This window comes from Rhinopithecus roxellana, chromosome 11 (genome assembly GCF_007565055.1).
Source record: "Rhinopithecus roxellana isolate Shanxi Qingling chromosome 11, ASM756505v1, whole genome shotgun sequence".
Classification (NCBI taxonomy): Eukaryota; Metazoa; Chordata; class Mammalia; order Primates; family Cercopithecidae; genus Rhinopithecus; species Rhinopithecus roxellana.
In genome coordinates, this window is record NC_044559.1 from 14,038,857 (window position 1) to 14,064,842 (window position 25,986).

Here is a 25,986-nt window from a genome sequence, read left to right on the forward strand (position 1 = left end):
TTGGCACCACTGGAAGCCGTAGGTCACTGCTGCCTATTGCAGAGATCTCCCAGGTTCCAACGCACTTTCCCAGACGGGCCCTGCTCACCGAACCCTGTCTGTAGAAGGGCAGCCCCCCACGCTCCTGCCATCTGCTGCCCTGAATGCAGTTTCATGTCCAGCTACAGATCCTGCTTGAGGAGCTGAGCTCAGCTGTGGTGGACAGACTGGACAGTGCCAGGGGACAAGATGAGGCAGCACTGGCCTTTCCGGAACTTAGATGCAGAGGGCTGTTGTAGCAAGAGAAGCTGCCCAGGAAGCAGAGGGAGGTGCCCTTACCTGAGAGCTGTCTGTTCAGGGGGCACTACTCCACACTTGGGCCCTATCCTCCCCTGGAACCCTCGAGTGGGCTCTGGCTCTCTGGTGCTGGGTTGCAGCCCATGGGCCTTTCTCACCAGCCTCATGCCTGGGTCTGGCAAGTGTCTTGTGAAGACTGGCCCATCTCTTCCCACGCCTTTGCTCACCCAGCACTGGAAGAAAGAGACTGCAGGTGGCGCTTTTAGAGCAGACTCAGACTGACATCTGATGCCGAGTCTGCCTGGGGTAGAGGAGCCGGTACTGATCATGAGTCAGCTCTGCAGGATGGGGGAGCCCTGGCGAGTCACCTCTAGATCCTGTGGTTCCTCACCAGTGTGATCAGAATCAGTCGGTCACTGGGGTCTGCTGGGCTTCCAAACCATTTTTTTAAAGGTACCTCTTTCCCCTCTTCCCCCTTCACTAAAACTAAGTATAGTACTTCTTGTATTCCTTATAAGGAAGCAGTATTTGGGGATGAATTCATTTTGGAGACCTGCAATGGCGTGGGGCCCAGGGGAAGGAAGGGAGCTGTGGGCTGGGGATGCTGCCCACCTCCTACGCTGCCTCTCGTCCTGTCTGCACCTGGGACCTCCCTAGATGCTCATCCAGAGCACCATGGAGAAACCTTTCAGGGAATCCACGTGGTAACATGTGTCAGCTCTAAAACTATCCATAAATATATTGTAAAACAGTGAGTATAATGTAAATTTTGAAAAGTATTGTTTATCGTAAATTCTTGACTAAAATAATACACTTTTTTCTTTTTTTTTTTTTTTTTTTAGACTGAGTCTCGCTCTGTTGTCCAGGCTGGAGTGAGTTGGCGCCATCTGGGCTCACTGCAACCTCTGTCTCCCAAGTTCAAGCGATTCTCCTGCCTCAGTCTCCCGTGGAGCTGGGACCACAGGCACATGCCACCACGTCTGGCTAATTTTTGTAGTTTTAGTAGAAATGGGGTTTCACCATGTTGGCCAGGCTGGTCTCGAACTCCTGATCTCATGTGATCTGCCTGCCTTGGCCTCCCAAAGTGCTGGGATTACAGGTGTGAGCCACTGTACCCTGCCCCCAAATAATTCTTTTTAAAATGAAAATTTAAGGAGGATTTTTTTTTTGAAAATAGCAAACTAAACAAACACGGCATACCATGTAAAGCTGAAAAAATAATCAAAACTGAAATGATTTGAATGACTCCCAGGAACTGTGAGGTCTGAGCAAAGCCAGCCACTGCACTGGCACCCTCGAGTTTTGATGGTCCTTTTTGTGCAAATTGTTTTTCAGCTCCTCTGCCTCTGTTTTGAGAGATGGGGGGATTTATCAACTGACTCTAGGTGTTTTCTTGTCAACTTCATTCTCTTCTCTTGTTTTCTATATCTGAGATCTTTCTGAACATGTTTTTGCAGAGGCTGCCATCTCCTGTTCTCTGGAGAATGATCTGTAGAGGGAACGGAAGCTTTCTTCCTGTGCGTGTGTGTCTTCCTGTGTCCTAGCACTTGAGGGTGGAGAGTCTCGGGGCGGGGACACCAGTGTCATCACTGCCTCTGTTGTCATGCTTCTGTTTTGCGTGTTTGGAAAGCCTTTGAGCCAGGGGAGGAGTTATTCTTGCAGTAAACACTCACTTTGTCATCCATCATTACCCTGTGTTTTCTAAGGATTATAGAGGTGTGGAGGGGGCTTTTCATATGAGTACTTCTAAGAGTTTGACTTGAAATTTTAGTGGAGCATATAACTCTCTAGGGATGTGCCAAGATACAAATGCTTCGGATTTCAGCTTTTTAGACGAACTGAGACACACAGCACTTCACCAGCAGGAATACCGGTGTATTTTTGTCTTTAAAAATAACTCAGCTTGCCAGATTATAAAAACCAGGATCACAGACACGGTGGGGGCTGGGGGCGGGGGCTGGTTAATAGGACAGTGGCTGTGGGGTGTAGTCAGTGGGGATATGAGTGGAGGGGGTGTGCTGCGATGGGCTCCGTGCTTCCATGCAGCTCCCTAGAGCCTCAGCCTTAACCCCTGCACTGGTGGGAGGCGCTCCTGGTCCATGAGGCTCAGCAACCTCTCCCTCTCCCTGCCCCTTACTCCCACCAGATCAAAGACACGGTGACAATGGACGCTGGGAGAGCCAACAAGGAGGTTGAAATCCTTCGAAAGCAGTGCAAGGCTCTGTGCCAGGAGCTGAAGGAAGCCCTTCAGGAGGCGGATGTGGCCAAGTGCCGGCGGGACTGGGCCTTCCAGGAGCGAGACAAGATCGTAGCAGAGCGTGACAGCATCCGGTACGGGGTGCCTTCGAGCTGGTGTGGGCTCACATCTCCCCAGGATGCGGGGACCTGCTAGGGTCTGTTGGGAGGGTCTGAATCGTTTGCTGTGTGTCCAGGTAAGGTGGGAGGGACCTGGGCTCCTCCTTTCTCACCCCTAGTTGATGCCCCAGCCTTGCCTCTTAGTTTTAGAATTTTCCATTGTTTCTCCCTCCCGTGTCACTCAGCCCTATATGTCCTGAGTATGTACTACGTCCACATGAGACACCTGTGAAGGGACATGAGGCCGACCTCTTTTATTTGAGGGCTTCTGATGAGAAGAGCACATCCGAAATGTGTCCTTTCAGCAGTATTCCCCAGGCGCCTACTATGTGCCAGGGTCTTAGATCCCTGGAGCAAAGAGACTTCGGGAGAGGCTTGGTTGGGCAGGGCAGTGAGGGAGGAAGATGCGTGACTGAGCTCCAGGGCTGTGGGGGGCATGCAGGGCTCTCTGGGGTGTGGGGAAGTCTCCCCAGAGAGCATGGCATTCGAGCTAGAACTGGAAGCATGAGTGGGGTTTTTCCAGGTAGAAAAGGGGGAAGGGCATTGCAGACGGAGGGGACCTGTGGAGTGTGCTCAGGGCAGGGACATGAGTGAGTCATGGGGAGGGCAGGCTGGCGAGATTCCCAGGGGCAGGTGTAGAGGCCTTGAAAGGGAAGCCAAGCAGTGTGGACTTGATCCTGGCTGGGGAGGATCCAGGAGAGGCTGTGGTCGTGATGATGTTTGGGGTGGGGAGAGATAATGTCTTGGTATTTGGGAGGTTTCCAAAAGATTCTTTGTGGTTGGTCAGGGGAGAGACCAGTGTCTCTAGGGGCTGGTCAGGAGATGAGGATGGCTAGGTGGTGAGGCCCTGCCAGTGGAGAGCACAGCTAGGTGCCCAGTGCAAGGGGAGGGAGGCCCAGGGGCTGCTCCCTGTCTGCTTCTGCCTGGACCCCTTCCACGGGTGTCTCTAGGGGGTGGTCCTCAGCCAGGCTCTGACTGAGGTTCGGGGAGATTTGAGGCTGTGGAGAGGTAGGAACCACAGTCCTCTGGGTATATCCATTTATGGAGGTTGCACAGAGCCCAGGCCCCTCCACAGCCAGGTCATCTGTCTCTACCTCCTTAGGGTCCTCTTTCGTAGAGTCTCGCCAAGCTTGTACTTTGCACCTGTACAGAGCTAAGAGAGACAGAGATACGTGAGGACTGGCTGCTATCCGAAGGGTCTCCCATCCCAGTTGCAGGGTACAGGGATAGCTCTAGAAAGCTCTGCCTGTGGGTAGATATGAGACATGGGGTAGTGCTGGAGCACAGGCCTGCCAAGCAGGTGGGGGTGCTTCATATAGAGAAGAGCCACTCCCGGTCCCCCAAGTTGACCTTAGAACAGTGAGTGTGTGCAGAGGGTGGTCCTTAACCCCAGGCACATTGAAAGTGAAACGGGGCATTGGGAACCTGACACTTGTTGCGGGGTGACTGGGTGGGTATATCTTCCCTGCACAGGTCCTTCACGTTCCCTCTGTCATGCACTGGGGCTGGCCTAGGTGGTCTTACCCCCACATTCCCAAGCACTCCTGTGCATCTGGGGATGGGGCACGTGCCGGCAGGTATTTGGAGTGAGGCAGCCAGGCCATCTGCTGCAGACTGGGAGCCCCCTTCCCCGTGCCCCTTCAGGTGACCTTGTCTGCTGTTCCTTCCACCAGGACACTGTGTGACAACCTGAGGCGGGAGCGGGACCGTGCGGTGAGTGAGCTGGCCGAGGCCCTGCGCAGCCTGGATGACACCCGCAAGCAGAAGAATGATGTCAGCCGCGAGCTGAAGGAGCTCAAGTAGGCTGGCCGGGCTCACATCTGGGAGCCCGGGGCCCCTCTTCCTTCCGGGCAAGGCAATGCTGAGTGCATTGGCCAGGGCCTCGTCCTTCTGTGTCGACCTGGCTGTTTGTCCCTTCACTTCACTCTGTCTTGCTCTGTCAGTCTGTAGAATGGGTTTGAATGTTATCTCCATGTTGGGTTAATTAGAAATTCCTAGGCCAGAAATTCTTAGACACAGTGCAGGCACCATGTGCCGAGGCACTAGGAAGGGGGGGCCCTGTTCCCAAGCAGTCCATTTGGGGCAGGCATGCATGTGTTATCCATTCGTTCATTCCCCTACTCACTCACTCGCTGAGATTTTTCAAGTACCTGCTCTGTATGGGCCAGCCTCCATTAGAGGCACTGGAGAAATGGCACTGACAAGCATATCAAGTCCCTTTCCTCATGGGCTCACAGTGCACAGGAGGAGACACAGACCAAGATGGGGTCCATCAAAGAGACAAGTACATCAACGAGTAAAATGATGACAGATTGTGATTTAGAGTTTTAAAGGCAATTGCAATCCCCATCCAGCAGTCTGTTCTGCCTGTGTTATTTGGATGCCCATTTGGAAGACTGTTTGGGGTGTCAGACATCTTCCCCTTGGTTACAGCAGCCTCCCAGGGTGTCATTTAAACACTCAGTGGCCTTTAGTAGTGCATTGAAATACAAAGATCAGGGTTTAAGCATAGAAATTGGCAGAGCCCAATAGGCCATGGTCTAAAACCCAAATCTAGTTTGAAAGCAGTGGCTCTCCATCCATTATGTGACATTTCCCTAGCTGTTAGTGTGGTGAGGGGGCAGTGAGAAGCTCATGTGTGAGTACAAGTGTGCAAACCTTGCACACTCAAGCGATGCCCTTCAGAAGGGAGTGACAGCTTCTCTTCTTTTCCATTCAGTAAAACTCCTAATGAGACAAAGAGCTCCATTTATTCTGTAAAAACCCAGACTCTCTGGAGCTTGGGTGCTCTCAGGAATATTTTAGGAGTTAAGAGGCAAGGCAGGACTCTTCACAGGGACCATCTTGGGTCTAGCAATGTGATGGAATCAGGGAGTTCTCTTTGAAGGGAAAGCCGAGAACCTCTGGGGCATGAACATGGGATGTTTTGCCTCTCTTTTGGGCCAGAGTTGCCTGAAGCTTGTGCATTCAGCTTGTGTGTTCATTCAGCATGTTTGCGTTTGTGCTTCCTGTCTGCTAAGTTCTCTAACTGGCAGGATGTGGGTGAGGGGGTCTGTGTTGCTGCCTGGGAAGCCTCAGGTACTCCCTGGTAATTCTAGATGAGACAGGTATAGTGAGCATTGAATGCTGAGCTCAGCTGCATTGGCCTAGGGAGGGGTTGGGGCAGCATTGGAAGGCATTGGAGCTCTGTCCTGGAGGCTGAGTTGCATTCTAGAGCTGGCTGGTGAGAGCACAGCCTAGGCAGAGGTGCGGCCCTGGAGCTTGTCTGCTGGAGCAGGAAACACAAGTAGGTCAGGAGCCCAGTGGGCAGCTTTCATGAGCTGGCAAGGCAGCCTGGACCCAGATTTCAGGGAGGGTGTCACAGGCCAGTCACCTGAGGATATAACGAGGCTTCTGAGTCTCTCTTTCACATCCTCGTTACTGGGTCTTTCTCAGAACTAATATTTTAAATTTTGATTAAGTCAAACCTATCTTTTTTTTTTTTTAAGATGCAGTTTCACTCTGTTGCCCAGGCTGGAGTGCAGTGGTATAGTCTTTGCTCACTGCAACCTCTGCTTCCTGGATTCAAGTGATTCTTGTGCCTCAGCCTCTCGAGTAGCTGGGATTACAGGTGCACGTCACCACACCTGCCTAACTTCTGTGTTTTTAGTAGAGACGGGATTTCACCATGTTGGCCAGGCTAGTCTTGAACTCCTGGCCTCAAGTGACCCACCCACCTCGGCATCCTGAAGTGTTGGGATTACAGGCATGAGCCACCATGCCTGGCCATCAGTGAACATTTTTTAAAAGTGTAACAATGGCATTAAAGGAAATGTTAAGAACTACGTCTTCATCCTAATATAACTATTTAAGTGGTATTTCTGTTGCTTCTTCTGTCAGTTTTCATTTCAATTTGTGATATATTGGTGTTAACTTTTATCCGAGGTTAAGGGATTTAGGTTGAGATTCATTTCTTTGGCCATGGATGTGTAGTCACTCCAGCATCATTAATTGGAGGCTGTCCTTCCTCTGTTAATGTATGCACCTTTGGTAACTTGGGGCATTCCTAGGTTCCTTATTCTGTTCTGCAGACCTGTGTGTCTGTCTCGCTGACAGTAGCACAGTCTTGATTGCTGTAGCTGTATACTAAATCTTAAATTGAGTAGAGTTTCCTCCCACTTAGTCATTTTCAAAATAGTTTTAGCAATTCTGATGCCTTGTTGTATACATTTTAGAATAGCCGTCTGTATCTACAAAAAATCTTGTTGGCATTTTGATTTTATTTTTTAAATTAAATTTTATTTTTTTTGAGATGGAGTCTCACTCTGTCGCCAGGCTGGAGTGCAGTGGTGTGATCTCTACTCCCTGCAGCCTCTACCTCCCTGATTCAAGTAATTCTCCTGCCTCCCGAGTAGCTGAGATTACAGGCACATGCCACCATGCCCGGCTAACTTTTGTGTTTTTAGTGGAGACGAGGTTTCACCATGTCAGTCAGGCTGGTCTCGAACTCCTGACTTCAGGTGATCTGCCCATCTCGGCCTCCCAAAGTGCTGGGATTACAGGTATGGACCACCGTGCCCAGCTGGCATTTTGATTTTAATTGTGTTAAACCTCTAGATAAATTTGGGGAGAATTTGTCTTTTTTAAAAAAACCACTGTGAAAACTCACAGATACCCCAGAAGCCTTGACCTGACTCTCCGAGTTATTGGGAAACAAGGGGGAAAGGAGCCCATTTTAGCTCTCATGAACTGCCTGCCTCATGAGGTTCAGAGCCGTTATGCGGTGGGATGTTTCACCTCCCAAGGGGCTTTCACCATGGCCCTCTCTCTTCATAGGGAACAGATGGAATCCCAGTTGGAAAAGGAGGCCCGGTTCCGGCAGCTGATGGCCCACAGCTCCCACGACTCGGCCATTGACACGGATTCCATGGAGTGGGAAACGGAAGTTGTAGAGTTTGAGAGGGAGACGGTAAGCTGCTTCTGATGGTTCTTCTCTCCTTCTCTGATGGATGAGGGAGGAGAAGGTGACCCTCTTGTAGTATCTCCCAGTTTCACCACTCCAAGTTTGGAGGTTCTCCTTTTCCTCCCAGGAGTGTGACAGCATCCTTTCCCAGCAGCTGTCCAGGCTGGGTTGCAGCTGGGGAAGGGCAGGGTCCTGGGGGGACGCTGACAGGGATGTCTGTCTGCAGTGGCCAGAAGGGGCAGGTTGCAGGTACTCATAGGTTTCCATCCTGGGGATGGAGTGTCTCATCAGATGAGGTGAAGGGACAGTCCCCCACATTGGAGTGAGCAGCTTGGGGGCTTAAGAGCCAAATGTTTCTGTCACTGCTTTGTGAAATGCGTTGCTGTTGCTGCTGTTTTTGCAGGAGGATATTGACTTGAAGGCACTGGGGTTTGATATGGCAGAAGGTGTGAATGAGCCTTGTTTCCCGGGGGACTGTGGCATATTTGTCACTAAAGTGGACAAAGGAAGCATTGCTGATGGGCGCTTAAGGTAAGAGTTGAGGCCCAGGACCTGGAGGCAAGTTGGGGCCCTTCTCCCCAGTGCGGAGGACCCGAAGAGAGCCAGGTAGCACTTAGGTGAACATTTCCCAGCCTGAGATCTGTCCAAGGCCTGATACTGCTCCAAAAAGAAACAGTGCTTCTCAGTTGCCTCTGAATCTGATTATTCTTTAGTTACCAGGTGCTGTCTTTGCTCCTTTGGGTGGGAAAGTGCTCAGGGGGTATGTGTGAGAGCCCAGGACGTACATGGCATGCTCATTCAGGGAAATAGTCATGATGATAAAATAGCTAACACTATTACAGTGCTGACTGTTTGCTGAGTACTGGTTTAAATACTTTATAGAAATTAATTGATTAGTCTTTACAACCCTACAAGGTAGGCGTGATTATTGCCCCCATTTTACATATGAGGACACTGAGACCTGGAGGGGCTGGGTCATACAACTAGTTAGTGGTAGGGCCAGGATTTAAACCCAGGCTGTCTAACCTCAGCATCTGCAAATTTCACCAATGTGCACTCCTGCAAGAGGAGATTTTCTGAACGTGTATGTGAGGCACCCACTCCTTGGCAGTCAGCCCCCTGAATGGTAGTGGTGGGTGGCTAACTGCTGGTCCCACAGCCTGTGTGGGTGCTGAACTGGCTGTGCACCTTCTCAGGGTCAACGACTGGCTGCTGAGAATCAACGATGTGGACCTCATCAACAAGGACAAGAAGCAGGCCATCAAGGCGCTCCTCAATGGGGAGGGGGCCATCAACATGGTCGTGCGGCGGAGGAAGTCCCTGGGTGGGAAGGTGGTTACGCCGCTGCACATCAACCTCAGTGGACAGAAAGGTAGCAGGCCTGTGGACATGGCAGAGTGCCTCAGGTGGCTGGGGCCCTTTTTTGTGGACAGGTGCCAGGGGTGCCCCTTAGAGTACCTCATTCACAGGGATGAGGGGCCGATGCCATTTAAATGTAGCGCATGTGCTTTCCTGGCAGGAGGTTGTCTGGGCCCTGAGTCTTGCTTTCTGAGCGTTTGATTTACCCGGGCAGATGTAAGGGCAGATGTAACTGAGCCCCCAATTGGTGAGACTGGGGCAGGGTGCAGGGGTAGAGAGGGTGCAGCCTGCTGACATCCTCTTTTGTAGGAAGATGGTAACAAAGATGAGGTGGGGTGACCGGGGCTGGGCAGCGAGGCCAGGGGCTACCCAGTGACCTCCTGTGGCTTGCAGACAGCGGCATCAGTCTGGAGAATGGAGTGTATGCTGCCGCCGTGCTGCCTGGAAGCCCTGCCGCCAAAGAAGGGTCCCTTGCTGTGGGAGACAGGATTGTTGCGGTAAGTCTCAAGGCTGGAGCCAGGGTCATCTGCCGTGCATAGACAGATTACATTGGGAGGTTTGAGCAAGAAGTAATGAGCAAAGATTTTATATTTTCCTTGTTCTGGGCATTGTACTATGTGAACATTTAAACATAGGTTTCTTGATGGTATATTTCTATTTACTGTAGAAAATTAGGAAATAAAAGGTCTAGGAGGGAAATAAGAATCAATTGCGTTGCTACCATGTGTAGATAACCTTTCTCCATCTCTCTTTGTCACTCAGGCTGGAGTGCAGTGATAGATACAGTCGCAGCTCACTGCAACCTCCAAAGACCTAAGAGGGAAATAAGAACCACTTGCTTTCGTACCACCTGTAGATAACCTTTATTAACTTTTTTTCTTTTCTTTTTTTTTTTTTTGATATGGAGTCTTGCTCTGTCGCCCAGGTTGGAGTGCAGTGGCGCAATCCTGGCTCACTGCAACCTCCGACTCTTGTGTTCAAGTGATTCTCCTGCCCTCAGCCTCCTGAGTAGCTGGGATTACAGGCGTGTGCCACCGTGCCTGGCTAATTTTTGTACTTTTATAGAGATGGGGTTTCACTATGATGGCCAGGCTGGTCTTGAATTTCTGACCTCAGGTGATCTGCCCGCTTTGGCTTCCCAAAGTGCTGGGATTACAGGTATGGGCCACAGCGCCTAGCTTTATTAACATTTTAAATGTAATTCTCTACATTTAACATTCTCATGAATGTTTATCAAGGACAGTTTAAAAAATTGACATCATTGTGTTGTGACTTTTAAACACCACCCTTTTTAAAAAAAACTAAATGTAAAACCTATTTTTAAATTTTTTGTTATCAAAGTAAGTCCTATTTGTTGTAAAACAGCCAAGCAATACAAAAATATGTAAAATGAAAAGTGGCAGTCCCTTCCCCCTTTAATCCTGCTCCTAGAGATTGTCCCTGCCACCATTTGGAAGATAAGTACCCAGCCCACATAAGTGCCCCTATAAATCTATATATAGCTAGATAGATTTCTTGGTTTGGTTTTGCTATTTATGTACAATAATGGGATCTGCAATTTGCATCCTACCTTGGATATCTTTCCAAGTCTAGCCTGGCTAATGTTACCCACCTTATGGTATTCTGTTGTTTGATTATATGTAGTATAAATTATCCCCCTCCTGATGGACATAGAAGTTGTTTGCAGGGTCTGCAATTGCAAACAGTCCTGCATTTAACTTTACCTGTGTGCACAGACCCTCTGGAGACACCTAATGGTATCTCTGAGACTGAGCTACAAATGAGATTGCTGAGTCATAGGACATGCAAATTTAATACTTCTAACTAACCTTTTAAAATTGAAAATGCCAGCAGGGCGCAGTGGCTCACTCCTGTAATCCCAGCACTTTGGGAGGCTGAGGCGGGTGGATCACCTGAGGTCGGGAGTTCGGGACCAGCCTGGGCAACATGGTGAAACCCTGTCTTTACTAAAAATACAAAAATTAGCCGGGCTTGGTGGTGGGTGCCTGTCATCCCAGCTACTAGGGAGGCTGAGGCAGGAGAATCACTTGAACCTGGGAGGCAGAGGTTGCAGTGAGCCGAGATCACACCACTGCCCTCTAGCCTGGGTGACAGAGCAAGACTCCTATCTCTAATAAATAAAAAATAAAAACTGAAAATGCCATACACTTTTTCATGGCATACATACAAAATTCCAATAGTACAAAAGGCAAATAGTGACAACAACTCTTTCTCTGGCTAGACCTCTTGTGTACTACTTCCCACCCCGATGGCAATCACTGTTAACCATTTATTATATTATGTCCCAGAAACTTTCAAAACATGTACATCTCACACATTTTTGGGGGGTTAGGGTAACCTGGATGGGATTATAATATACTCAATTGCTCATCTTGCTTTTTGTTTTTATTTTTATTATTTTTATTATTTTTTAAGATGGAGTGTCACTCTGTTGCCCAGGCTGGAGTACAATGGTGTGATCTTGGCTGACTGTAGCCTCCGCCTCCCAGGTTCAAGTGATTATCCTGCTTCAGCCTCCCGAGTAACTGGGATTACAGGCACATGCCACCACACCCAGCTAATTTTTGTATTTTTAGTAAAGACAGGGTTTCGCCATGTTGGCCAGGCTGGTCTCGAACTCCTGACCTCAGGTGATCCTCCTGCCTTGGCCTTTCCAAGTGCTGGGATTACAGATGTGAGCCACCACACCCAGCCAGATTTTAGCAGCATGTCTTGGAGGTCCCTCCATATTCATATCTTTTTATTTTTATTTTTGTTTGAGATAGTCTCACTCTATTGCCCAGACTGGAGTGCAGTGGCATGATCTTGGCTCACTGCAACCTCTGCCTCCCAGGTCCAAGTGATTCTCCTGCCTCAGCCACCTAAGCAGCTGGGATTACAGACCTGTGCCACCAAGCCCTGCTAATTTTTTTGTATTTTTGGTAGAGATGGGGGTTTCATCATGTTGCCCAGGCTGGTCTTGAACTCCTGACCTCAAATGATCTGCCCTTAGCCTCCCAAAGTGCTGGGGTTACAGGTGTGAACCACCATGCCCAGCCCATAGTCACGTCTTTAGATCTGCCTTGGTTATTTCCGTAACTGCGTGTCATTCCTTAGTGACAGCAGCCTAAGCTGTTGATCAGTCCCTCCCAAGGGATAGTCTGGTCTGCCTTTACTTACATCTGTATCGTGCTGCATGGCCGCTGGCGTGCCACTTCATAGGGACTCAGGAGTGTGCCCTGGGGTACATTCCTGGGGTGAGGGTTTGCTGGGTCAGAGGGCATGAATGTTTAACATCCAGTGAGATCTTCCCCCTTTGCTCCATAAAGGTCATGACTTTTTCAGTCCTCCCTGCAGTGTGTGGGGGAACTCATTGCCTCACATCTTTGCCAATGTTTTTCAGATTTTTGGGGGAGCCAGAGTATAAAAGCTATACGGCCATTATGAAAAAGTTTTAAATGTGGATATGTTATAAGGAAAAAAACCACAAATTAATTTACTACTTCAAGATAATCATTCTGCATATATTTTAAAAAGAAAACTTGACTTTGGCCAGGCATGGTGGCTCACGCCTGTAATCCTAGCACTTTGGGAGGCCGAGGTGGGTGGATTGCCTGAGTTCAGGAGTTCAAGACCAGCCTGGGCAACACAGTGAAACCCTGTCTCTACTAAAATACAAAAAAATTAGCCGGGCATGGAGGCATGCGTCTGCAATCCCAGTTACTCGGGAGGCTGAGATAGGAGAATTGCTTGAACCTGGGAGGCAGAGGTTGCAGCGAGCCGAGATCATGCCTCTGCACTTCAGCCTGAGGGACAGAGCGAGACTCCATCTCAAAAAAAACAAAAAAACAAAAAAACAAAAAAAACAAAAAAAAAACTTGACTTTGAAATGATTATAGATTCAAAGGAAGCTGCAGAGATAGTACAGGGGGGTCCTATGTACTCTTCTCCCTGCTTCCCCTCATGGTTGCACATTGCATGAGTATAATATCAAAGCTAGCATATTGACATTGGTACTGTGTGTGTGTGTGTGGTTGTGTGTGGTTTAACACATGTTGTTCTGTGTAACTACCACCATAATGAAGATGCATAGCTGTTCCATCAGCACTGAGGTCTCCCTCCAACTGCCCATTTGTAGTAACACCCCCTGCTCCCTCCCATCCCTGCCCCCTGGCAGCTGATTTGTTCTCCATCTCTGTGATGTCCTTTTGAGAATGTTACAGACATGGAATCATATAGTATGTGACCTTTGGAGCTGGGCTGTTTGCATTCCACACCATGCCGGCAAGATCCACCCAAGAGGCTACGTGTGCTGGCCGCTTGTTCCTTATCATTGCTGAGCAGTGCTCTGCAATGTGGGTGTATCACAGTTTAGTCATTCACCTGTTGCACATACACTTCTTAAGAAGGTCTGCACATAGCTGTGAGGGATGTGGGCAGAGATTCCGGGAGCAGGGTTGAGAGGTTCTTTGTGAACACTCACAGGGCCCCATTTCATGTGGTACTTTCTCTACAAGACCTTTCCTATCCATGGTCGTGTTTTTAGTCCCTCTGCTTTCCCGAGCCACATGCATGCATTTATCTTCCATTTCCTCTGTGGAGGCAAGAGGCTGGGAAGTTCTGAGCCGAGGTCCCGTGCCACGTGGCAGGGCACAGCCATGCCAAGATGTTCCCTCCAGGTCCTTGGTGTTCTGATCCCAGAAGGACACGTTCCTCCCCCAGCCTGCTGTGAAGGCTTTTGTGTTTCTCTACCTCAGAAACCCCTTAGCTGGACTCCTTGAGCCTCATCAGGAGGACCTCTATCCTTTGCCAACTCCTGACTTTGGCACCTTGCATTTGGTGACTGTCTAGCACAGGAGGTTAGGTGGGCAGAGACCCCAACTTGGTGGGCCTGAGGCCGCTCTGCCTGTGGCCTGACGTGCTCTCTGTCCTGCTCTAGATCAATGGCATTGCACTGGACAACAAGTCTCTGAATGAATGTGAATCTCTGCTGCGGAGCTGCCAGGACTCCCTGACCCTGTCCCTCCTGAAGGTAAGGGCTGGACGTGGCTCTGCTCTCATGGTCAGGAGTATGGGCAAAGCCCTGACTCCACACAGCCACGCTACTCCTCAGGCTCACAGGATCCTTGAGAACAGGGTGGGGATTTACCAAGTGCAGTGGGGGCAGGAACCCTGACTGGATGCTGGCCTGCAATCAAAAAACTGCAGTCAAGGCCATGTTGGGCACAGTTGGGTACATTTGAATCTGGGCCTGATAATTAGATGACCATAAGGAATTGTTGCCAATTTTCCTAGGTCTGATGATGACACTGGGGTTGTTATACAGGAGAATGGCCTTATGTGGGGGAGGTACAAACTAAAGTTGTTAGAAGTGATATGTCGTGGCCGGGCATGGTGGCTCATGCCTGTAATCCCAACACTTTGGGAGGCCAAGGCAGTCGAATCACTTGAGCCCAGCAACACAGCAAGACCTTGCCTCTACAGAAGATACAAAAGGCCCAGGAGGTCGAGGTGGCAGTGAGCCGTGATTGTGCCACTGCACTCCAGCCTGGGTGACAAAGTGAGACCCTGTCTCAAAAATGAAAGGAAGGGACTGGGCGTGATGGCTCACTGCCTGTAATCCCAACACTTTGGGAGGCGGGTGGATCACCTGAGGTCGGGAGTTCAAGACCAGCCTGACCAACATGGAGAAACCCCATCTCTACTAAAAATACAAAAATAGCCGGACGTGGTGGTACATTCCTGTAATCTCAGCTACTCAGGAGCCTGGGGCAAGAGAATCGCTTGAACCCAGGAGGTAGAGGTTGCAGTGAGCTGAGATCATGCCTTTGCACTCCAGCCTGGGTAACAAGAGCAAAACTCCATCTCAAAAAAAAAAAAAGGGAGAAAAAGGAAGGGAAGTGACATGTCATGATATTCGTAACTTGCTTTCCAATGTTCTGTAGTATCATTATAGATACAGACAAAAAGACAATTTAGTGAAATATTGTTGAATCTACATGGTACATTTATGGACATTTATTATACTTTTCTACATATTTGAAAAGTTTAATAATAGAAAGTTAGAAAAAATAGGCCCAATTTAGAAAACATCTCTTAATGCAATGGCTGGGCCTATTTTTTTCTAACTTTCTGTTAAGAGATGTTTTCTAAATTAACTATTTTCAAATTAATTGACTTGTTTTTGGAAACAGTTTTATGTTTACGGAAAAGTTGGGCAGATACAGAATTCTTAGTACTCTCTCAACCACCCCACCACGACCATCCCCACTCCTGTCCCTAAGTTTCCCCAATTTTGGCATTTTGCATTAGTGTAGTTAGTACATGTGTTACAATTAGCGAGCCAATGTGGATGCATTAGTATTAACTATAATGCATAGTTTACATTAAGGTTCAGTCTTGGTGGTGTATTTTCTGTGAGTTTTGATGCAGGTAATGACATGTACCACCATTATAATATCATGCACAGTAGTTTCACTGCTCTAAAAATTCCCTATGCTCCCCATATTTATCTAAGCCCCTGGCAACAACTGATCCTTTTACTGCCTCCATGCTTGTGTGTTTTCCAGAATGCCATAGAGTTGGAATCACAGAGTGTATAGAATGGCTTCTTCACTTGCTAATATACACTTAAGGTTCCTCCACGTCGTTTCAGTTCTTTTTAGTGCTAATTAATATTCTGTTGTCTGGGTGTACCACAAGAGATACATTTTTAACAATGAATTTTTACTTTTATGTTTAATATTAAAAAAAAATACTCAAGACATTATGCAGGTGATTCCCTTTTTTTTTTTTTTTTTTTTTGAGACAGAGCCTTGCTCTGTCACCCAGGCTGGAGTGCAGTGGTGTGATCTCACTTCACTGCAATCTCCATCTCCTGGGTTCAAGTGATTCTCCTGCCTCAGCCTCCCAAGTAGCTGGGACTACTGGTGCATGCCACTGTGCCTGGCTTATTTTTGTAATTTTAGTAGAGACGGAGTTTCACCATATTGGTCAGGCTGGTCTTGAACTCCTGACCTCATGACCTGCCTGCCTCGGCCTCCCAAAGTGCTGGGATTACCCGCATGAGCCACTGTGCCCAGCCCAGGTGATTTGAGAAAGTGTTCAAAGTTAATAAAACTTTGACTCTTCTTTGAGTTCAGAGTGACCAGGGCCATGAGAAAACTTCTCTATTAGGAAGAAGCATATGTGTTTGTGTGTATGTGCGTCTCTGTCTGTCTCTTTTTTAAGGGGCAGGTGGCCCATTCCTGACCATTGCTTTACCTGTGGGGACGGTTTTCAGTGGCAGCTCCAAGTCCTGCCATCTCACTTTCTCTCTCACTCCTCTGCAATCCCTGCCTAGGTGTTCCCTCAGAGCTCCTCGTGGAGTGGCCAGAACATTTTTGAAAATATCAAAGACTCTGATAAGATGCTGAGTTTTCGAGCCCATGGCCCAGAGGTCCAGGCTCATAACAAACGGAATTTGATACAGCACAATAACTCCACGCAGACAGATATCTTCTACACGGACAGGCTGGAAGACAGGAAGGAGCCAGGCCCCCCAGGAGGCAGCAGCTCCTTTCTGCACAAGCCGTTCCCTGGGGGACCCTTGCAGGTCTGCCCCCAGGCCTGTCCCAGTGCCTCTGAGCGTAGCCTGAGCTCCTTCCGCTCAGATGCCTCTGGGGACCGTGGCTTTGGGCTGGTGGACGTGCGTAGCCGGCGGCCACTGCTGCCCTTTGAGACGGAGGTGGGCACCTGTGGGGTTGGGGAGGCCCCCCTGGACAAGGTGGACTCTGAAGGCTCCAACAGCGGCGGGACCTGGCCCAAGGCCGTGCTCAGCTCCACGGCAGCGCCTGAGAAGCTCTCCGTTTATAAGAAGCCAAAGCAAAGAAAGTCCATCTTTGACCCTAACACTTTCAAACGCCCCCAGACACCCCCCAAAATAGATTACCTGCTGCCAGGTCCTGGGCCTGCTCACTCTCCCCAGCCCTCCAAGAGGGCGGGGCCTCTGACACCCCCAAAACCTCCCAGAAGGAGCGACTCCATTAAGTTCCAGCACAGGCTGGAGACTAGCTCCGAGTCAGAGGCCACTCTGGTGGGCAGCTCCCCATCCACTAGTCCCCCAAGTGCCCTGCCCCCCGATGTGGACCCCGGGGAGCCCATGCATGCATCACCCCCTCGCAAGGCCAGGGTCCGCATCGCTTCCAGCTACTACCCTGAAGGAGATGGGGACTCCTCCTACCTGCCGGCCAAGAAATCCTGTGATGAGGACCTTACCTCCCAGAAGGTGGACGAGCTGGGGCAGAAGCGTCGCCGGCCAAAATCTGCTCCCAGTTTTCGGCCTAAGCTTGCTCCAGTAGTGATTCCTGCTCAGTTCCTGGAGGTAGTGCTGAGCCCCAGGGTGCAGGGAGGGGAGGCCCGGGGGGGCAATTGGCCAAAGGAGGGCTGCTGAGTGGCCCTACACCAGTGTTCCAGGCACCTGTTTAGCCTGGTACCTTTGCCTTTGCTGTTGGACTCAAGTGGGAAGTGGCCCAGCTAGGAGGTAGGTAAGTGGAGTGGAAATGCGTGGTAGTGGGAGTGTGACACAAGAGGGGAACACCTTCTTGGGCATAGCATTTGGTTTGCTTTTTTAATAAGAAGCTTTTGAACTTAAACAATAAAACCTAGGGCATGGACTTGTCTTGAAGGGCTAGGGAGATGAGGTGGCACGTGTGAGGCTGAGTGGGCAGCAGGACGGCCTGATCATGTGTGCTGTCATAGTTTCCAGAGGGTGAGATTGCTAGGGACTGTGGAAAGTATCTCAGGCACCAGTCCACACTGCTCACTGGGGACAGAGAGCTTCTTCCCACAGCCCTGCACATCAGAGTTGTACATGCCTGATACACGTGTGCATTCTCACCTTTTACATGATCTCTATGTGAAAGATTCATTCTCTGTGGTTTTCTTCTGAAGTAAAGCTGCTACCTTGCAGATGTGTAAGGCAACATGAATGGGCAACACTTCTCTCCAGCTGTCCCCTCCTGTGCCCCAGTGGGAGGAGCTGGTTCCTGGGGACAGAAACTGGCTTGCAGAGCTGCCCAAGCGCTCCACTGTTTTCGTGTTTTTTTTTGTTTTTTTTTTTTTGTTTGTTTGTTTGTTTTTTTTGAGACGGAGTCTCGCTCTGTCGCCCAGGCTGGAGTGCAGTGGCCGGATCTCAGCTCACTGCAAGCTCCGCCTCCCGGGTTTACGCCATTCTCCTGCCTCAGCCTCCCGAGTAGCTGGGACTACAGGCGCCGCCACCTCGCCCGGCTAGTTTTTTGTATTTTTTTAGTAGAGACGGGGTTTCACCGTGTTAGCCAGGATGGTCTCGATCTCCTGACCTCGTGATCCGCCCGCCTCGGCCTCCCAAAGTGCTGGGATTACAGGCTTGAGCCACCGCGCCCGGCCAGTGTTTTCGTGTTTTTCCCCAAAATGGAGTCTCGCTCTGTCACCCAGGCCTGAGTGCAGTGGTGCAGTCCTGGCTCACTGCAACTTCTGCCCCCCGAGTTCAAGCGATTCTCCTGCCTCAGCCTCCCAAGTAGCTGGGATTACAGGCACCCACTACCATGCCCAGGTAATTTTTGTATTTTTAGTAAAGATGGGGTTTCGCCATGTTGGCCAGGGTGGTCTCAAACTCCTGACCTCAGGTGATCCGCCTGCCTCGGCCTCCCAAAGTGCTGGGATTACAGGTGTGAGCCACAGTGCCCAGCCACGCTCCACTCTTTCTAGCAGACACTCTTGCCCTTGAATCCGCAGGAACAGAAGTGTGTCCCAGCCAGTGGAGAACTCTCCCCGGAGCTCCAGGAGTGGGCACCTTACTCACCTGGGCATTCCAGCCGGCATAGCAACCCCCCGCTATACCCTAGCAGGCCGTCTATGGGTGAGTCAGCCAGCCAGGGGCTGGGGCTAAGGGTCGGTGTAAACTCGGGATGCCTAGTCTCCAGGGAGAGGGGAGGCAGCATTTCAGAGAGCTACCATGACTTTTCAGCCCTGAGGTCCAGAGAACTGGGAAATGCTGCCCTGTCTGGGATGGTTTGTCTTGTAGCCATGACATGTCTAAGCTTGTCAAAATGCTTTCTCCCCTGGGAAATAGGAAGCATGAAAGAGACTTCCCCACTTTTTACAGATGGAGACAGGCCAGGAGCCACAGCCACATTGTGAATTGGTGGTTAAAACTCATCTCCCAAGTCCTTTTCCCAAAAGACTGTGGCTGCGTCCTGGGATACAGGGAAAAGGCTTGTTTAAGTCCAGGGCTGGCTGGGTCCTTTGGGGCGACTCTTCTCACCAAGCGCATTTCTAGGCACTGTTCCCCGGAGTTTGACCCCCAGCACCACCGTGAGCTCCATCCTGCGGAACCCCATCTACACTGTGCGTAGCCACAGAGTCGGCCCCTGCAGCTCTCCACCTGCGGCCCGAGATGCTGGCCCCCAGGGTTTGCATCCCAGGTATGTGAAGGCACACTACGCTTCTCTGTACCCCAGCTGCCCAAGCCCGCCTGGACATGGAACCACTGGTGCATAAAGAGGCTCACTGGTGGAGAAACGTCCTTGCCTGGCTGGGAGGGGCTGGCTAGAGCAGCACAGGGAAAGGAGCCTTAGGGCTGCTTTCTGAATTAATCAGCACAAGGTTTCAAAAGGTACCGGAAGGACACGATAGTGATAGCAACTGATATTTGAGTGCTTATGTCCCAGCCACTGTGCCCAGACCTTTATGAATATCATTTCACCAAATCAACAGCAACCTCATGGGCTAAGTCCTGTTACTGTCTCTGTCTTCAAGATGAGGAAACTGACACTTCAGAAGAGGGTGGGCTGGCTCCAGGCCACTGTTACTCATTCATTTGACAGATTTTTTTGGAGCACCTACTGCATGCCTTGGTCTATCCTAATTATAAGAGAATATAATGCTGAACTAACCAGATTAGCTTCCAGCTCATGTGGTGTGGTTTTACAGATGTGGGAGGCAGACAGAAAAAAAATGAACGAAGTGATATCAGATGGTGCCGAGAGGCTATGAAGGTGGTCAAACAGGGTGACGGGCTGGGCTGTGACTTGGAAGAGGGTGGCAAGTTAGAGTGGGTGGTCAGAAAGGGCCCTATGGGCAGAGGGGATGCTGCTGTGACCCGAATGAGGAAAGAGGCCAGCTGCACAAGACCTGGACTGGAGCCTCCAGGGAGACGGGCCATCAGTGCCAAGGCCAGGGTACCCGGGCACAGTGGTGGGAGCTTGGCAAAGGGACAGCGAGTCAGGAAGAGGTTTGAGGTCACAGGGACCTGCAGCCGTGATAAAAAGTTTGGATTTTATTCTAAGGACAGTGGAGACCACTGGAGAGTTTAAGCAGGAAAGAGATGTCGTCTCATTGCATAGCCCGAAAAAGACGCCATTGAGGCCTGGCCTCAGGGCAGCCTGACGTGGGCGATCCCTGCTCTGCCCTCCAGTTTCCTAGGCACACTGTCCCAAGTGAGGCACATAGGTCCCCTCCCCAAAGTCCTCTGTGCCCATCTTGTCCCTCCTTACCCACTTCCTGGGAGAATAGGTTCCCCCTCCCCGGGCCCACCCAGGTTCCAGAGCCTCTGTTTTTTATTGCTTCCTCCTAGTGAGCCTTATCCTGACCCTATGGCTGGAGTGGGTATGACACTGGCCGCCCCATGTGTGTGGCCTTTTCCACTGCTTAAAGGCTATCCTCGGCCGATCATCAGTGGCTCCTGGGCCTCCCTTCTGCCCGCTTGGGAAGCCTTGGCTGGCCTGTGTGTTTCTCCCCAGTGGCCACATCTGTTGCTGTTTCTCCTCTGGAACTCCTCACCTCTTGTTTTTACGCAGTGTCCAGCACCAGGGACGCCTAAGCCTGGACCTGAGCCACAGGGCCTGCAGCGACTACTCCGAGATGAGAGCCACCCACGGGTCCAACTCACTGCCCTCCAGCGCCCGCCTCGGTAACTGCACCACTTGGACTTTGTGCTGCTGCGGGTGTCAAGCTTTTCATCTCTGCCTGCATCCTAATGTCCAGATCTGCGGGTGGGCTCCCCACACGAGCTGCTGTCACCTCCTGGGACTGAGCTCATTTCCCTACTGGGAAGGGCTGCTTCCTTCACGGGCCAGCGGTGCCCATGCTGCTGTCAGAGCCGTTGTTTTTGCCTTCTGCTTTCTGTGGGGCCCTTATGGTCATTTAGGTGACCGCTCAGCTAGGAGCCTTGCTCCCTGTCCCTGAGGTTGTTGGCCTCATTCTGGACTGTTTTATATGGCTCTTCATACATTTTTGTATGGAAAGTGAACCCCAGAGGAGAGTCAGACAGAGGTAGCCCTTGGCGATCTTGGGGGAGCAGATGGAGCCGCCGCCGTGTCACTTAGGCTGCTGTTCCGTGGCTGAAAGTGAGACTTGTGTGCCTCTGTTGTGGAGCAGTCTGTGCCTGCACAGTTTATTGAGATAAATGTTAAATGTCTGCTTTTCCTGACTGTTCCACATCAAGGCTCCCTTGGGAGTAAACAGCAGGGCCCAGCTTTGCGTTTATCATCCTGACTGGTAGGCTGGTGGAGAGGGAGGACAGGGTGGTGTTTGACCACAAGGCCTGAAGTTTTGTTCCCATATGGAACAATAGGTTCTTCGAGTAACTTGCAATTCAAGGCAGAACGCATTAAAATCCCATCGACACCAAGATATCCGCGGTCTGTCGTGGGCTCTGACAGAGGTAAGGATTTCTGGACACTCCCATCTGTCCTGCTTTTCCTGTGATCTGATTCCTCTTGGTGGAGTCTCTGGGCTTAGCTGAGAACTTCATAGTCATCTCAGTCAGTCAGTAAAAATTCACTGAACCCAGCAGTAGGCTTGGTGATGTGGGAGGTAGGGGGCAACGCAGAGCCCAGCATCGAACTCCAGACTATGCAATGCAGTGGGGATAGGCTGCCCCTTGATCTTGGCTGTTGGGGAAGTGAGATGGGAGTTCACAACGGCATTACCTGCTCCTCTCTGCAGGTTCAGTGTCACATTCTGAATGCAGCACTCCTCCGCAGTCACCCCTGAACATCGACACCCTGTCCTCTTGTAGCCAGTCCCAGACCTCAGCCTCCACATTGCCCAGAATCGCTGTCAACCCCGCCTCCCTCGGGGAGCGGAGAAAGGACAGGTGAGTGTGGCCAGTCATCGGTGACGTGGGTAAACCAGTGGACAGTGTGCACCCTTGCGGCGGGCACGGGCTCTGCAGGGAAGGGGCTTAGTAGAAGCAGCAGGAGTAGCTTGGGTGTCCCAGCATTTGCCGGTATCACCAGTAAATGCCATGGGGCACTGGATGCAGGGAGGTGGGGCATGTGTGGATGGCAAGGCAGGGAGCCAAGTGGGCTCACAGTAGATTATGCTGGAAACGACCTAACGGTGATTGTGCCATCGTGGCACCGTTTACACCGTCCTGGGCCATTGTTCAAGCACTTTACATGTGGCTAAGTGACGAGATTCTTCCAGGGACCCTGTCAGTGTCATTATTATTGTTATCCCTGTTTCACAGTTGAGGAAACTGGATCCAGACGTTGGAGTGACAGACCTGTGGCCACGTGGTTAGCGGCTGGCACCGGGACTCATTCTTACCCTTTGCTTTTCCCTCTCACTCGAAGCTTTCTGTTATGAAATAAAATATACACAGGAAGAAAGTGTATAAAGCATAAATGTGCAGCCTAGCTTTTTACTGGTTCATTTTAGAGTGCAGGTGCATCTTAGGTTTCAGGTTGACTGTAGGCTTGCTGTCTGTCCAGAGGCACCTCCTCTGTGGAGTCCGTCCCCACTGCGTACTATGCACACACATCCCTCTCTGTTGTTCCCCTAGATGGAACTTACTAGATTGTGTTTATATTTAACAGCTTCTGTCCAGATTGTAGATCTTAAAGAGCTCTGATTAAAATTAAACTTTATTTAATCACCAAAAGAAACACAGCTACTCTCGTTCATTTGAATCCAGAAAGCTGAGGCCGGCCGGGCGCGGTGGCTCAAGCCTGTAATCCCAGCACTTTGGGAGGCCGAGACGGGCAAATCACGAGGTCAGGAGATCGAGACCATCCTGGCTAACACAGTGAAACCCCGTCTCTACTAAAAAATACAAAAAACTAGCCGGGCGAGGTGGCGGGCGCCTGTAGTCCCAGCTACTCGGGAGGCTGAGGCAGGAGAATGACGTGAACCCGGGAGGCGGAGCTTGCAGTGAGCTGAGATCCGGCCACTGCACTCCAGCCCGGGCAACAGAGCGAGACTCCATCTCAAAAAAAAAAAAAAGAAGAAAGCTGAGGCCTCTGTAGCTAGGAGCCTCAGCATGGGTGGGCCCTATATTAAGAAAATCTTTTTGTTGTTGTTGTTGTTGAGACAGTTTTGCTCTTGTCCCCCAGGCTGGAGTGCAGTGGTGCAATCTTGGCTCACTGCAATCTCCGCCTCCCCAGTTCAAGTGATTCTCTTGCCTCAGCCTCCCGATTGGCTGGGATTACAGGCGCCCACCACCACGCCTGGCTAATTTTTGTATTTTTGATGGAGACAGGGTTTCACCATGTTGGTCAAGCTGGTCTTGAACTCCTGACCTCAGGTGATCCGTGGGCCTTGGCCTCCCAAGATGTTGGGATTACAGACGTGAGCCGCCGCGCCCAGCCAGAGAAAATCTTTTATTTGACTTGAAAATCTGAACTTAAAAGGCAACAAACCAGAGAACCTGAGGGGTAACGGAAGGACACCAAAACACAGAGGCCTGGCCCCAATAGGGGAATTGGGTGTAGCTCATAGGAAGTGCTGACAGAACTCTTACCATGTGGCACGTGCAGGAGCATGCTGGCCTGTTTTACTCAGCCCCAGCCCTGGCCACGGAGAGGACAGGACTTTCCCCAAGTGAAGTGGGTTCTTCAGTTGTGGAAAGGGCCTTGCCACCCACCGTCAGGCATTCCCTTAGCTCCTTGCAGGGCATGGAGAGCCAGGACCTGCTCCAGAAGGGAGAAAAATGTGAGTGACTCCTGCCTTCATGGTGGTTAGGATCCAATTGGAGATGAAATTTGACATGTGTGACCTGACTGAGCAACAGCTTTCTTTTAAAAATAGCCCCGTTTCCCAGATTCTGAAGTGTAGTATTTTATGCTTGTTATGGAAAATCGGGGACACAGAAAAGTAGGAAGAAGGCCGAGTGCGGTGGCTCAAGCCTGTAATCCCAGCACTTTGGGAGGCTGAGGCAGGTGGATCACCTGAGGTCAGGAATTCGAGACCAGCCTGGCCAACATGGTGAAACCCCGTCTCTACTAAAAATACAAAAATTAGCCAGGCATGGTGGCGGGCGCCTGTAGTCCCAGCTACTCGGGAGGCTGAGGCAGGAGAATTGCTTGAACCCGGGAGGCGGAGGTTGTAGTGAGCTGAGATCGCGCCACTGCACTCCAGCCTGAGTGACAGAGTAAGACTCCGTCTCAAAAAATAAAAAACAGACAAGTAGAGAGAAGAAAAATGTCACAGATAATCTCTTCAACAAGAGATTCAATTGCCTTTACCCTTTGGAAATATATATGTATATGTATTTATGTACATAATTACATCTCCCTTAATGTTATGTTTTTAGCTATTTATAATAGTTTAAGTATACTTTATAAACTTCTTTTGAGAAGCAGCTATTGTTTAGAGAAAACTTTGCATATTATAAACAATTCAAATCATTCAGAAGACTAAAAAGTAAAGATTATCTCTGGCTGGGCGAGATAGCTTATGCCTGTAATCCCAACATTTTGGGTGGTTGAGATGGGCGTATCACCTGAGGTCAGGAGTTTGAGACCAGCCTGGCCAACATGGTGAAACCCCGTCTCTACTGAAAACAAAAATTAGCTGGGCATGATGGTGCACACCTGTAATCCCAGCTACTTGGGAGGCTGAGGCAGGCGAATTGTTGGAATCTGGGAGGTGGAGGTTGCAGTGAGCTGAGATCATGCCACTGCACTCCACCCTGGGTGACAGAGCGAGAATCCGTCTCCAAAAAAAAAAAGAAAATAAAAAAAGATTATCTCGGATCCCCTCACCTGGAGACACCATTGTTAACACTTGGTAATGTCCTGCGTAAGAAGCCTCCTTGTGCATAAATCCACGCATACTTGTGTGTGGAGATGCAGATAAATATGAGTGAAATGATGCCGATCGGGCCTCCCCACCCCATGGTGCGTCCCTTACATCTTTGCATGTCGCTGGAACCTGAGAACCTGCTTCAGATCGTCGTTCTGTCGTGTGGCTATTGCTGTGACTTAGTCGCTTGCTCCTTTATTGTGATACACCTGTTGTATGGAGGTGGACCTCTTTCTGCTCTGGGTCTCTGTTTCATCATCTAAGGCTGGAGCAAGAGGGTGATCTGGGGGTGGCTGTGTGCTGAGGGCTCTGCAGCTGTCCACAGCACAGGGCTCTAATCCGTGTTGCATCGAAAGGCACTGTGGGTGTAGGCTGGGGTGGATCTGTCTGAGCTGGAGGGTCAAGGGAGGACTTCTAGAGTGGGCAAGTTTGGGAAGTGGGAACACTTTGGAGGGTGGGAGAGAGCAGGGACAACTCAAGAATAATTTTAATCTCCTCTTCCCAAGAGGGCTGGGCCACAGGGCCGCAGGCTGAGAGTGCCAATCGGGAAGCTGCTCTGCCTCCAGGTGGCTGGGGTGGGGTGGTTTAGGTGCCTCCCTGCTAGAATCTATCCCAACCATGTGCTGTAGAGGGGACCTGGACTGGCCCCCTCAGCCTTTGGCTATATGGTTTTATCCTGTGAGGAAAAGCTCAGGTGTCCACACCCTGGAGGAATGAGGCCCTGGGCGGCGTGAAGTCCCGACGGGAGGCTCTGCATCACTCGACTGTCTTTTCCGTTATATTCCAGGTGTCTCTGATTGTCTTTCTCCTCTGAGCGTCCCTTCTTTCTAACCTTTGTCACCTTCCAGATGTCTCTGCCACCACAGATCTCTTCTGAGGTTGCCCGTGGCCACCAGGCCCAGGCCTTCCACCATGCGGTTGGCTTGCCCAGAGGTTCCTCACCGAGCCCCTGCCCCAGTGCCCTTGGGTACACTGGACAGCCCCAGGACAGCAATTGCATGACTGCA

General features: G+C 50.5%; 1 protein-coding gene across 3 annotated transcripts in view; it reads left to right on the forward strand.

Moving 5' to 3' along the window:
• DLG5 (discs large MAGUK scaffold protein 5) overlaps positions 1-25,986 on the forward strand; it is a 136,609-nt gene that overhangs the window by 88,567 nt on the left and 22,056 nt on the right. For 2 of the 3 annotated variants that reach the window (XM_010363236.2, XM_010363237.2), the window contains exons 8-20: positions 2,423-2,607; positions 4,305-4,430; positions 7,447-7,579; positions 7,977-8,104; positions 8,770-8,945; positions 9,326-9,429; positions 13,872-13,964; positions 16,275-17,294; positions 18,686-18,809; positions 19,230-19,374; positions 20,749-20,861; positions 21,525-21,614; positions 21,899-22,049. In XM_010363236.2, the coding sequence (XP_010361538.2) occupies positions 2,423-2,607; positions 4,305-4,430; positions 7,447-7,579; positions 7,977-8,104; positions 8,770-8,945; positions 9,326-9,429; positions 13,872-13,964; positions 16,275-17,294; positions 18,686-18,809; positions 19,230-19,374; positions 20,749-20,861; positions 21,525-21,614; positions 21,899-22,049 (2,588 nt within the window). The remainder of the gene's footprint in view (positions 1-2,422; positions 2,608-4,304; positions 4,431-7,446; positions 7,580-7,976; positions 8,105-8,769; positions 8,946-9,325; positions 9,430-13,871; positions 13,965-16,274; positions 17,295-18,685; positions 18,810-19,229; positions 19,375-20,748; positions 20,862-21,524; positions 21,615-21,898; positions 22,050-25,986) is intronic. The other variant, XM_030941011.1, reaches the window with a different exon arrangement.